The sequence below is a fragment of the Panulirus ornatus genome, chromosome 41 (genome assembly GCF_036320965.1).
Source record: "Panulirus ornatus isolate Po-2019 chromosome 41, ASM3632096v1, whole genome shotgun sequence".
Taxonomy (NCBI): domain Eukaryota; kingdom Metazoa; phylum Arthropoda; class Malacostraca; order Decapoda; family Palinuridae; genus Panulirus; species Panulirus ornatus.
This window is the reverse complement of record NC_092264.1, coordinates 17,177,263-17,191,984: the sequence shown is the minus strand read 5'-3', so window position 1 is coordinate 17,191,984 and position 14,722 is coordinate 17,177,263. Positions and strand designations below refer to the sequence as shown.

General features: G+C 42.1%; 1 protein-coding gene across 1 annotated transcript in view; it reads left to right on the top strand.

Moving 5' to 3' along the window:
* Positions 1-14,722, top strand: part of pic (DNA damage-binding protein pic) — a 120,390-nt gene that overhangs the window by 69,812 nt on the left and 35,856 nt on the right. Inside the window, exon 15 of the mRNA XM_071686113.1 lies at positions 14,393-14,516. Coding sequence (XP_071542214.1) covers positions 14,393-14,516 — 124 coding nt within the window. The remainder of the gene's footprint in view (positions 1-14,392; positions 14,517-14,722) is intronic.

The following is a 14,722-nucleotide window of genomic DNA, read 5'->3' as shown; positions in this document are numbered from 1 at the left end:
ACCTTGGTAAGGATGACTTTTCACCTTACGTGTAAACGTCATGCTGGGCAGAGTCCAGTAATATTAGTGTGTATGCACTGCATACATTTACAAATCAGGACCAGTATCCGTAATTTGACAAATTTTTATTCTTTTCACCAGACATTTTCCCCGTTCAATATTGATGACCCACATTTGACGTCACCACTACCTCTAGTGTGCCATGAGATGGTCACTTTTTTACTTCAATTACTCTCCATCTACTGGCTACTTATCTGAAAAGAAAAAGTAAATTTTATTTTTTTTTTTGGCCTTTGATTTTAACTTGATCAACAACTTTTCTAAATAGATTTGGTGCTAAACTTAAACCTGAGCAGTTCATTGAAATGTCTCCTTATGTGTTAAAAGGAAAGAAATTTTTTTCATACTCCGATACTTTGTCCCCACGAGTGAGGTTTTGCCAGAACAGACGAAGAAAGCCACAGCCTTCACTTACATTCTCTACCTAACAAGTATTTTTTTCGTATTTATATTCCACCATTTCCTGCTTTAGGTTGCGGTAGCTTAAAGCAGAGGACAGAACCTTAAGAGGGAATATCCTCACTTGCCCCTTCTGTGTTCCTTCTCTTGGAAAATTTAAGAATGGAGGAGAGGAGTCCAGCCCCCGCTCTCCTCCCCTTTTAGTCTCCTTCCAATGACATGCAGGAAAATACATGGGTGTTCTTTCTACCCAATCCCCAGGGATAATCAGTTGATTATATCTTTAAATATTAGTTGTAAGCAGCAATGACCAGGGAGTATATTACCAAACATTGGTTGTTAAGTTTCACTCCTGACTCAGTAGCTGTCATTTCTTTCTTCTGCCTCACTTAACATGTGGACTGTTGGCAAGATGTCCACAAACATACAGAGTCTCCTTATTATAATAAAACACTTGACAGTACTTAACTCACATAGCTCATTCTTTTGTAACTCTAGATTTTCCTGCTTGACACTAGCCTAGCCCTAGCATTTTGTAAATTGGTAGGAGCAGTAATAGAAGTAGTAGGTAGGAGGATTTAGCTGGAGCATTAGTAAGCAACATTAAGCGTATAAGTAATAGTTAGAACATTACTAGAAGTTGAGCATTAGGAATATTCGGTTGGAGCCTCTGCAAACACTGCAGATAAAAAACTCCCACTGCAGTGGCCTGGTGAGGGTAAGACCATAAAGGCTAAGAAGTGGCCACATTGGGTTTTCTTTAGCTATGGAGATTCCTGTTGTCATGGCCACCACCTTTTGAGTTAGTTCCAAATAAAACAGGTGTTGCAATATAATAGATAGATGGATAATTGCCCCTAGAACAAATTTGTAAGGGTTCTGGTGTGACTAAGATCTCTTTTCAGGAGATTCCTTTGCTCCAGTGCTGTGCTGCCATGGTCTATTTTATTTCTTATTATGTAGGGACCTTCATTTTGTCAGCGGGTTAGTTTCTTTTTGTTTTTTTTAGATTAAGTTTTTGTGGATATATAAATGTTCTGTGAAGGAGGTAAATAAAGTGCGTAAGATAAGGTAGCAAGATGGAACTTCAGTGAAGGAGCAAATGGGGAGTGATAACAAGTAGTGGTGATGTGAGAAGGAGATGGAGTTAGTATTTTGGAAGGTTGTTGAATGTGTTGATGATAGAGTGTCAGATATATGGTGTTTTTGTCGAGTGGTGTGCAAAGTGAGAGGGTTCAGGAAAATGATTTGGTAAAACAGAGAAGAGGTAGTAAAAGCTTTGCGGAAGATAAAGCCGGCAAGGCAGCAGGTTGGATGGTATTGCAGTGGAATTTATTAAAAAAAGGGGGTGACTGTATTGTTGACTGGTTGGTAGGTTATTTAATGTATGTTGACTCATTGGTGAGGTGCCTGAGGATTGGGGGAATGCGTGCATAAGTGCCATTGTACAAAGGAAAAGGGGGATAAGAGTGAGTGCTTCAAATACAGAGGTATAAGTTTGTTGAGTATTCCTGGTAAATTATATGGGAGGGTATTGATTGAGAGGGTGAAGGCATGTACAGAGCATCAGATTGGGGAAGAGCAAGTGGTTTTCAGAAGTGGTAGAGGATGTGTGGATCAGGTGTTTGCTTTGAAGAATGTATGTGAGAAATACTTAGAAAAGCAAATGGATTTGTATGTAGCATTTATGGATGTGGAGAAGGCATATGATAGAGTTGATAGAGATACTCTGTGGAAGGTATTAAGAATATATGGTGTGGAAGGCAAGTTGTTAGAAGCAATGAAAAGTTTTTATCGAGGATGTAAGGCATGTGTACGTGTAGGAAGAGAGGAAAGTGATTGGTTCTCAGTGAATGTAGGTTTGCGGCAGGGGTGTGTGATGTCTCCATGGTTGTTTAATTTGTTTATGGATGGGGTTGTTAGGGAGGTGAATGCAAGAGTTTTGGAAAGAGGGGCAAGTATGAAGTCTGTTGTGGATGAGAGAGCTTGGGAAGTGAGTCAGTTGTTGTTCGCTGATGATACAGCGCTGGTGGCTGATTCATGTGAGAAACTGCAGAAGCTGGTGACTGAGTTTGGTAAAGTGTGTGAAAGAAGAAAGTTAAGAGTAAATGTGAATAAGAGCAAGGTTATTAGGTACAGTAGGGTTGAGGGTCAAGTCAATTGGGAGGTGAGTTTGAATGGAGAAAAACTGGAGGAAGTGAAGTGTTTTAGATATCTGGGAGTGGATCTGGCAGCGGATGGAAGCGGAAGTGGATCATAGGGTCGGGGAGGGGGGCGAAAATTCTGGGAGCCTTGAAGAATGTGTAGAAGTCGAGAACATTATCTCGGAAAGCAAAAATGGGTATGTTTGAAGGAATAGTGGTTCCAACAATGTTGTATGGTTGCGAGGCGTGGGCTATGGATAGAGTTGTGCGCAGGAGGATGGATGTGCTGGAAATGAGATGTTTGAGGACAATGTGTGGTGTGAGGTGGTTTGATCGAGTAAGTAAGGTAAGGGTAAGAGAGATGTGTGGAAATAAAAAGAGCGTGGTTGAGAGAGCAGAAGAGGGTGTTTTGAAATGGTTTGGGCACATGGAGAGAATGAGTGAGGAAAGATTGACCAAGAGGATATATGTGTCGGAGGTGGAGGGAACGAGGAGAAGAGGGGGACCAAATTGGGTGGAAAGATGGAGTGAAAAAGATTTTGTGTGATCGGGGCCTGAACATGCAGGAGGGGACAGGAGGGCAAGAATAGAGTGAATTGGAGCGATGTGGTATACCGGGGTTGACGTGCTGTCAGTGATTGAATCAAGGCATGTGAAGCGTCTGGGGTAAACCATGGAAAGCTGTGTAGGTATGTATATTTGCGTGTTGGACGTATGTATATACATGTGTATGGGGGTGGGGTTGGGGCCATTTCTTTCGTCTGTTTCCTTGCGCTAAAACCTCGCAAACGCGGGAGACCGCAAAAAAAAAAAAAAAAAAAAAAAATGTTTTTATTATCTTATTTTTAACTTTTTATTATCTTGTAACCCAGGGCGTTTGGGGGAAGAATTCTACCTCTGTACTCCTGCGTGTCATAGAATGTGACTAAAGGGAGTGGGAGAATGGGCTTGGAACCTCCCTTCTTGTATGTAATTCAGTTTCTAAAAAAGGAACAGAAAGAGCCAGGCAGGGAATGGTTACTTTCTTGAAGGCTCAGGCTAGGGTGTCTAAATGTGTGAGATGTAACCAAAAATGAGAAGATAGGAGAGATATGTAGTATGTATGAGGAAAGAAACTTGGATGTTTTGGCTCTTGAGTGAAATGAAGCTTAAGTGTAAAGGCAAGAATGGTTTGGAAATGTCTCAGGAGTAAAGTCAGGGTTTGTAAGAGGACAGGAGCTAAGGAAGGAGTAGCACTACTGCTTGAGCAGTTGTGGGAATGAGTGATAGAGAGTAAGGAAGTAAGTTTTAGATTGATTTGGGTAAAAGTGAAAGTGGATGGCAAGAGATGCTTATGAACCTGGCCATGAGAAAAAAGATCATGAGAGGCAACTGTTTCTGGGAGTGCCAGAGTGAGTGTGTCAGCAGTTTTGATGTAAGAGACTGGGTATTAGTAATAGATGATTCAGATTTGAAGGTGAGTAATGCAGCAGTTGAGTTTATGATTTGGAGGCATGGGGATATTCAGTGTTATGAATGGAAATTATGAAAAGCTTGTGGAGTTGTGTGCTGAAAAGGGAGTGGTGATCAGGAATTCCTGGTTGGAAAAGAGGGACATACATAAGTATATATGTGAGTAGGATAGGTAGTCAGTGGACACTATTGAAATACATATCACTTGATTGGTATGTTAAAGAGAGACTTTTGGATGTAAATGTCTGAAGAGGGGCAGCTGGTGGGATGTCTTATCACTATCTTGTAGAGGTCAGGGATGCAGGTTTGTGGAGGTATTTGGGAAGGAGGAAACGATATGTGTGAGAAGAGAGTGATGTTACGAACCTCGCCCCTTCCTTTAAGGGTGTATATCAGCCCATAGGCCCATTAAAACAGAGCTCTTGAAATAGTTGCTTCTGTTAACAGAGAAATTTGGGCTAGACGCAGATTACCTTACCATCTGGCTAACATCTGACAACTGACGGCTGGTTGATAGGTTGAAGGCATGTACAGAGCATCAGATTGGGGAAGAGTAGTATAGTTTCAGAAGTGGTAGAGGATATGTGGATCAGGTGTTTGCTTTGAAGAATGTATGTGAGAAATACTTAGAAAAGCAAATGGATTTGTATGTAGCATTTATGGCTCCGGAGAAGGCATATGATAGAGTTGATAGAGATGCTCTGTGGAAGGTATTGAAAATATATGGTGTAGGAGGCAAGTTCTTAGAAGCAGTGAAAAGTTTTTATCGAGGATGTAAGGCATGTGTACGTGTAGGAAGAGAGGAAAGTGATTGGTTCTCAGTGAATGTAGGTTTGCAACAGGGGTGTGTGATGTCTCCATGGTTGTTTGATTTGTTTATGGATGGGGTTGTTAGGGAGATGAATGCAAGAGTTTTGGAAAGAGGGGCAAGTATGAAGTCTGTTGGGGATGAGAGAGCTTGGGAAGTGAGTCAGTTGTTGTTCGCTGATGATACAGCGCTGGTGGCTGATTCATGTGAGAAACTGCAGAAGCTGGTGACTGAGTTTGGTAAAGTGTGTGGAAGAAGAAAGTTAAGAGTAAATGTGAATAAGAGCAAGGTTATTAGGTACAGTAGGGTTGAGGGTCAAGTCAATTGGGAGGTGAGTTTGAATTGAGAAAAACTGGAGGAAGTGAAGTGTTTTAGATATCTGGGAGTGGATCTGGCAGCGGATGGAACCATGGAAGCGGAAGTGAATCATAGGGTGGGGGAGGGGGCGAAAATTCTGGGGGCCTTGAAGAATGTGTGGAAGTCGAGAACATTATCTCGGAAAGCAAAAATGGGTATGTTTGAAGGAATAGTGGTTCCAACAATGTTGTATGGTTGCGAGGCGTGGGCTATGGATAGAGTTGTGCGCAGGAGGATGGATGTGCTGGAAATGAGATGTTTGAGGACAATGTGTGGTGTGAGGTGGTTTGATCGAGTGAGTAACGTAAGGGTAAGAGAGATGTGTGGAAATAAAAAGAGCGTGGTTGAGAGAGCAGAAGAGGGTGTTTTGAAGTGGTTTGGGCACATGGAGAGAATGAGTGAGGAAAGATTGACCAAGAGGATATATGTGTCGGAGGTGGAGGGAACGAGGAGAAGAGGGAGACCAAATTGGAGGTGGAAAGATGGAGTGAAAAAGATTTTGAGTGATCGGGGCCTGAACATGCAGGAGGGTGAAAGGAGGGCAAGGAATAGAGTGAATTGGAGCGATGTGGTATACCGGGGTTGACATGCTGTCAGTGGATTGAAGCAGGGCATGTGAAGCGTCTGGGGTAAACCATGGAAAGCTGTGTAGGTATGTATATTTGCGTGTGTGGACGTATGTATATACATGTGTATGGGGGTGGGTTGGGCCATTTCTTTCGTCTGTTTCCTTGCGCTACCTCGCAAACGCGGGAGACAGCGACAAAGTATAATAAAAAAATTTATAATAATACTTATTTTTCTTCCAACACTGGTCAAATACCAAACACAGTGGTAAAAAAGTTATAGATTTACTTCAGCTCTCTGAGATCATAGAATTACAATTTACTCTTCATGCAATGATCTCCCTCTGCTTATTTTACTTAGCAAATCTTAGGCAAATATACTGTGGTATGCTTTTAGTGGACTGCACTAGGACATGTGAAGCATTCGGAGTGAACCATGGAAAGGTTTGTGGGGCCTGATTGTGGATAGGGGGCTGTGGTTTCAGTGTATTGCACATAACAGCTAGAGAATGGATGTGAGTGGATGCGCCCTTTCTTCAAGTGTTCCTAGTAATACCTCAGTAATGCAGGAAACTGCAATCAGATATGAATTTTTTTTTTTTTTTTTTTTTTTTTTTTTTGCTGTCTCCCGCGTTTGCGAGGTAGCGCAAGGAAACAGACGAAAGAAATGGCCCAACCCACCCCCATACACATGTATATACATACGTCCACACACGCAAATATGCATACCTACACAGCTTTCCATGGTTTACCCCAGACGCTTCACATGCCTTGATTCAATCCACTGACAGCACGTCAACCCCGGTATACCACATCGCTCCAATTCACTCTATTCCTTGCCCTCCTTTCACCCTCCTGCATGTTCAGGCCCCGATCACACAAAATCTTTTTCACTCCATCTTTCCACCTCCAATTTGGTCTCCCTCTTCTCCTCGTTCCCTCCACCTCCGACACATATATTATCTTGGTCAATCTTTCCTCACTCATTCTCTCCATGTGCCCGAACCATTTCAAAACACCCTCTTCTGCTCTCTCAACCACGTTCTTTTTTATATCCACACATCTCTCTTACCCTTACGTTACTTACTCGATCAAACCACCTCACACCACACATTGTCCTCAAACATCTCATTTCCAGCACATCCATCCTCCTGCGCACAACTCTATCCATAGCCCACGCCTCGCAACCATACAACATTGTTGGAACCACTATTCCTTCAAACATACCCATTTTTGCTTTCCGAGATAATGTTCTCGACTTCCACACATTCTTCAAGGCTCCAAGGATTTTCGCCCCCTCCCCCACCCTATGATCCACTTCCGCTTCCATGGTTCCATCCGCTGCCAGATCCACTCCCAGATATCTAAAACACTTCACTTCCTCCAGTTTTTCTCCATTCAAACTCACCTCCCAATTGACTTGACCCTCAACCCTACTGTACCTAATAACCTTGCTCTTATTCACATTTACTCTTAACTTTCTTCTTTCACACACTTTACCAAACTCAGTCACCAGCTTCTGCAGTTTCTCACATGAATCAGCCACCAGCGCTGTATCATCAGCGAACAACAACTGACTCACTTCCCAAGCTCTCTCATCCCCAACAGACTTCATACTTGCCCCTCTTTCCAAAACTCTTGCATTCACCTCCCTAACAACTCCATCCATAAACAAATTAAACAACCATGGAGACATCACACACCCCTGCCGCAAACCTACATTCACTGAGAACCAATCACTTTCCTCTCTTCCTACACGTACACATGCCTTACATCCTCGATAAAAACTTTTCACTGCTTCTAACAACTTTCCTCCCACACCATATATTCTTAATACCTTCCACAGAGCATCTCTATCAACTCTATCATATGCCTTCTCCAGATCCATAAATGCTACATACAAATCCATTTGCTTTTCTAAGTATTTCTCACATACATTCTTCAAAGCAAACACCTGATCCACACATCCTCTACCACTTCTGAAACCACACTGCTCTTCCCCAATCTGATGCTCTGTACATGCCTTCACCCTCTCAATCAATACCCTCCCATATAATTTACCAGGAATACTCAACAAACTTATACCTCTGTAATTTGAGCACTCACTCTTATCCCCTTTACCTTTGTACAATGGCACTATGCACGCATTCCGCCAATCCTCAGGCACCTCACCATGAGTCATACATACATTAAATAACCTTACCAACCAGTCAACAATACAGTCACCCCCTTTTTTAATAAATTCCACTGCAATACCATCCAAACCTGCTGCCTTGCCGGCTTTCATCTTCCGCAAAGCTTTTACTACCTCTTCTCTGTTTACCAAATCATTTTCCCTGACCCTCTCACTTTGCACACCACCTCGACCAAAACACCTTATATCTGCCACTCTATCATCAAACACATTCAACAAACCTTCAGAATACTCACTCCATCTCCTTCTCACATCACCACTACTTGTTATCACCTCCCCATTTGCGCCCCTCACTGAAGTTCCCATTTGCTCCCTTGTCTTACGCACTTTATTTACCTCCTTCCAGAACATCTTTTTATTCTCCCTAAAATTTAATGATACTCTCTCACCCCAACTCTCATTTGCCCTTTTTTTCACCTCTTGCACCTTTCTCTTGACCTCCTGTCTCTTTCTTTTATACATCTCCCACTCAGTTTCATTTTTTCCCTGCAAAAATCGTCCAAATGCCTCTCTCTTCTCTTTCACTAATACTCTTACTTCTTCATCCCACCACTCACTACCCTTTCCAATCAACCCACCTCTCCCACTCTTCTCATGCCACAAGCATCTTTTGCGCAATCCATCACTGATTCCCTAAATACATCCCATTCCTCCCCCACTCCCCTTACTTCCATTGTTCTCACCTTTTTCCATTCTGTACTCAGTCTCTCCTGGTACTTCCTCACACAAGTCTCCTTCCCAAGCTCACTTACTCTCACCACCCTCTTCACCCCAACATTCACTCTTCTTTTCTGAAAACCCATACAAATCTTCACCTTAGCCTCCACAAGATAATGATCAGACATCCCTCCAGTTGCACCTCTCAGCACATTAACATCCAAAAGTCTCTCTTTCGCACGCCTGTCAATTAACACGTAATCCAATAACGCTCTCTGGCCATCTCTCCTACTTACATAAGTATACTTATGTATATCTCACTTTTTAAACCAGGTATTCCCAATCATCAGTCCTTTTTCAGCACATAAATCTACAAGCTCTTCACCATTTCCATTTACAACACTGAACACCCCATGTATACCAATTATTCCCTCAACTGCCACATTACTCACCTTTGCATTCAAATCACCCATCACTATAACCCGGTCTCGTGCATCAAAACCACTAACACACTCATTCAGCTGCTCCCAAAACACTTGCCTCTCATGATCTTTTTTCTCATGCCCAGGTGCATATGCACCAATAATCACCCATCTCTCTCCATCAACTTTCAGTTTTACCCATATTAATCGAGAATTTACTTTCTTACATTCTATCACATACTCCCACAACTCCTGTTTCAGGAGTATTGCTACTCCTTCCCTTGCTCTTGTCTTCTCACTAACCCCTGACTTTACTCCCAAGACATTCCCAAACCACTCTTCCCCTTTACCCTTGAGCTTCGTTTCACTCAGAGCCAAAACATCCAGGTTCCTTTCCTTAAACATACCACCTATCTCTCCTTTTTTCACATCTTGGTTACATCCACACACATTTAGGCACCCCAATCTGAGCCTTCGAGGAGGATGAGCACTCCCCGCGTGACTCCTTCTTCTGTTTCCCATTTTAGAAAGTTAAAAAAATACAAGGAGGGGAGGATTTCTGGCCCCCCGCTCCCGTCCCCTCTAGTCGCTTTCTACGACACGCGAGGAATGCGTGTTGTAGGAATGAAAAATTAAAGACACTTATTTTTTGAGTCTTTTGTATAGTATGCAGTAGGGTTTCACAGGAAGCTACTGTACAGAAAAGGATCTTGTTGAAAAAAATTATCACATTTGTCTGAATAAGCTTTCAATTTGTGATTTTAGTTACATTTATCTTCCGAGTAAATTCATTTTTTTTTTTTTTAAGATGCTGTGCATATGTTTTCTATATTTTCATTTTACTGAATAATTTCAGGTTGTCCTTGGAACCCAGCCTACTACATTGAGAAGATTCCGTTCTTTATCCTCTACCAACGTGTTTGCATGTTCAGATAGACCAACTGTTATATATTCATCCAACCACAAGCTAGTTTTCTCGAAAGTAAACTTGAGAGAAGTTACACATATGTGTCCACTCAATGCAGAAGCATATCCTAATAGGTAAGAATTTTTAGTCTCTGGTGTTATGATGCTTTTTTGTATATTGTGGAAAGTGAATATTTGTGAAAAGGGGGTTTCAAGAAGGATTAGTAAGAATTGTGAAATAGAGAAATTGTGACATAGATTTAGGAAAACTTTTTCTTATGTGCCTGGTATTACGTATATCTAGGCTAGTTTACCTTTTTACCCTCAGAGGAAATGCAGTGTTCTTTTTGCCATTGCCAACCCTGTTTATAAAATCCACATTTACACCCAGTAGACATGCTCGTTGGTACACATTCTCTGCATGATTTTTAAAGTTTTGCTGGTATAAGCTTAACAGTAAGTTGAGGGTGCTGTAGCTTAAATATGCACTGGACTTCATTAGTTATGTAGACTCTATTGCCTTGGCCACCCTTTTAAAGGGAGCTCCAGTTTGAAAAGGCATCCTAGATATAGATAGACAGATAGCTTACATCAAGTTGGACTGAAAATGCAGGAGGGTGTAAGTCTTGCATGGGATTGAGTGAAATGGGATGATGTGGTATACAGAGATGACTTGCTGGTGGTGGATTGAATTAGGGCATATGAATTGGTCAGGGGAAGTCATGGAAAGGTCTGTTGGTCATGGTTTAGGTTGACAAAGAGGATACTTGTGTCGGAAGAGGAGGGACCAAGGTGAACTGAGAGACCAAATTGGAGATAGAAGGATGGAGTGAAAAAGATTCTGAGCTATCAGGGCTTGAATGTGCAGGAGGATGAAAGGTGTGCATGGGATAGAGTGAATTGGACCGACATGGTATACAGTAGTTGACTTGCTGGTAGTGGACTGAAATGGGGCATGCAAAGCATTAAGGGTAAACCATGGGAGGAATTGTGGGGCTTGGTTTTGGTGCATCACATATGATGGCTAGAGAACGGATTTGAGCAGATGTAGCCTTTTTTGTTTGTTCCTGGTGCTACCTCACTAACATGGGAAAGTGCGATCATGTATGAAAAAAATTATCATTATGTAATCCCAGTGCCGCCTTCTTGGTGATTCAGAGGTTCATTTAGTAGCTAGGAGCTGTCTTGGGTAAGTGTGATGATATGGAAGGAGAGGTAAGGGATAGAGCAGTACTGGGTAGAAGAGTCGTTAGGCCCTTTAATTGAATAATGAAGGATAGAGGTCTTAAGTATGGAAGTGATGAGAGGATTTAGGAACAGTATAGGCCTCCCAGCCCTGACCTATGCAGCTGAAACATGGCCATGGAATGAGGTACAGAGGTCACAAATCCAGGCTGTGGAAATGAGCTATTTGAGAAGAGCATGTGGTGTTACTTGTTAGAATGAAGAAAGAAATGAATGAGTGTATGAGAGATAAGGTATGGCAGAGAATGCAGAATGAGTGAAATGTGGAGTGGTAGAATGGGTAAAACGTAAAACTTTGAGGTAGTTTGGCCATGTAGAAAGAATGCAAGACTGGAGTCAACAAGGAGAGTGTATGATAGTACAATAAAAGGGGTTGGTGTGAGTGGAAGACCACCCGTGATGTGAACAAATAGGGTAGAGGAATAATGTGTGCAAGGGAGGCATGGAAGGGTAGGGATAATTGGAGACTCTTTTGCCATGGCCACCCCTTGGTGGAAGTTTCCAGAGGGAATGGGCATTAGAGATATAGATAGATAGGCTTACTGCCACTATCAACAGTTTCATCACTTAGCATATTCCACTGCTTACTGTCAGCATTATAATTTTACTTAGCTTGTATCATTCATCCACTGCTCTGACACTGTGAAAGCCCTTTGAATTTTTTGTAACAAGTTTCTTGTTTATCTTCTTATTTATAACTTTCAGTTACTATACTTCAGAAACTTGAACGTTGTGGTCAGAATCCTCCATGCAGTACTCTTTTTTTTTTTCTCTTTTTTTTTTTTCCCTTTAGAAGGCAAATTTACAGCTGCACGTCTCTCACAGTAACAGCCCTCCTAGCTAAGGTTCTCTTTTTGTTATAACTGTACACTGCCTGAGTTTGTTAAGTTGTGGCATCAGTTTTATTAGAATTTTAATTGATATGTATGTTTTTTTTTTTTTTATATACTTTGTCGCTGTCTCCCGCGTTTGCGAGGTAGCGCAAGGAAACAGACGAAAGAAATGGCCCAACCCCCCCCCCCCCCCATACACATGTATATACATACGTCCACACACGCAAATATACATACCTACACAGCTTTCCATGGTTTACCCCAGACGCTTCACATGCCTTGATTCAATCCACTGACAGCACGTCAACCCCGGTATACCACATCGCTCCAATTCACTCTATTCCTTGCCCTCCTTTCACCCTCCTGCATGTTCAGGCCCCGATCACACAAAATCTTTTTCACTCCATCTTTCCACCTCCAATTTGGTCTCCCTCTTCTCCTCGTTCCCTCCACCTCCGACACATATATCCTCTTGGTCAATCTTTCCTCACTCATTCTCTCCATGTGCCCAAACCACTTCAAAACACCCTCTTCTGCTCTCTCAACCACGCTCTTTTTATTTCCACACATCTCTCTTACCCTTACGTTACTCACTCGATCAAACCACCTCACACCACACATTGTCCTCAAACATCTCATTTCCAGCACATCCATCCTCCTGCGCACAACTCTATCCATAGCCCACGCCTCGCAACCATACAACATTGTTGGAACCACTATTCCTTCAAACATACCCATTTTTGCTTTCCGAGATAATGTTCTCGACTTCCACACATTCTTCAAGGCCCCCAGAATTTTCGCCCCCTCCCCCACCCTATGATCCACTTCCGCTTCCATGGTTCCATCCGCTGCCAGATCCACTCCCAGATATCTAAAACACTTCACTTCCTCCAGTTTTTCTCCATTCAAACTCACCTCCCAATTGACTTGACCCTCAACCCTACTGTACCTAATAACCTTGCTCTTATTCACATTTACTCTTAACTTTCTTCTTTCACACACTTTACCAAACTCAGTCACCAGCTTCTGCAGTTTCTCACATGAATCAGCCACCAGCGCTGTATCATCAGCAAACAACAACTGACTCACTTCCCAAGCTCTCTCATCCCCAACAGACTTCATACTTGCCCCTCTTTCCAAAACTCTTGCATTTACCTCCCTAACAACCCCATCCATAAACAAATTAAACAACCATGGAGACATCACACACCCCTGCCGCAAACCTACATTCACTGAGAACCAATCACTTTCCTCTCTTCCTACACGTACACATGCCTTACATCCTCGATAAGAACTTTTCACTGCTTCTAACAACTTTCCTCCCACACCATATATTCTTAATACCTTCCTCAGAGCATCTCTATCAACTCTATCATATGCCTTCTCCAGATCCATAAATGCTACATACAAATCCATTTGCTTTTCTAAGTATTTCTCACATACATTCTTCAAAGCAAACACCTGATCCACACATCCTCTACCACTTCTGAAACCACACTGCTCTTCCCCAATCTGATGCTCTGTACATGCCTTCACCCTCTCAATCAATACCCTCCCATATAATTTACCAGGAATACTCAACAAACTTATACCTCTGTAATTTGAGCACTCACTCTTATCCCCTTTGCCTTTGTACAATGGCACTATGCACGCATTCCGCCAATCCTCAGGCACCTCACCATGAGTCATACATACATTAAATAACCTTACCAACCAGTCAACAATACAGTCACCCCCTTTTTTAATAAATTCCACTGCAATACCATCCAAACCTGCTGCCTTGCCGGCTTTCATCTTCCGCAAAGCTTTCACTACCTCTTCTCTGTTTACCAAATCATTTTCCCTAACCCTCTCACTTTGCACACCACCTCGACCAAAACACCCTATATCTGCCACTCTATCATCAAACACATTCAACAAACCTTCAAAATACTCACTCCATCTCCTTCTCACATCACCACTACTTGTTATCACCTCCCCATTTGCGCCCTTCACTGAAGTTCCCATTTGCTCCCTTGTCTTACGCACTTTATTTACCTCCTTCCAGAACATCTTTTTATTCTCCCTAAAATTTAATGATACTCTCTCATCCCAACTCTCATTTGCCCTTTTTTTCACCTCTTGCACCTTTCTCTTGACCTCCTGTCTCTTTCTTTTATACATCTCCCTCTCAATTGCATTTTTTCCCTGCAAAAATCGTCCAAATGCCTCTCTCTTCTCTTTCACTAATACTCTTACTTCTTCATCCCACCACTCACTACCCTTTCTAATCAACCCACCTCCCACTCTTCTCATGCCACAAGCATCTTTTGCGCAATCCATCATATATATATATATATATCTTTTCAGCTTGGCTTTAGCCACCAGTGAAGGCATCACAATTGGTACCATTGATGAAATACAAAAATTACACATCCGCACGGTTCCTTTGGGAGAAACTCCTCGACGCATTGCATACCAGGAGGAAACAGAGGTAATTGCTTCACACTTGTTAATGAAGTTGGATCATTGAGGGAATGTTCTGTGAGAGTAGAGAATATTAGTGTTATAATAGCCTCAGGAATAGTGGTCTTTTATTGAACTAGACTTGATATCAGTATTTACTTGATAAGTGTTTATTGCTTGCTTCATCAAATAAAGAACTATAGAAGGCATGATATGTTATTGAATATTCATTGT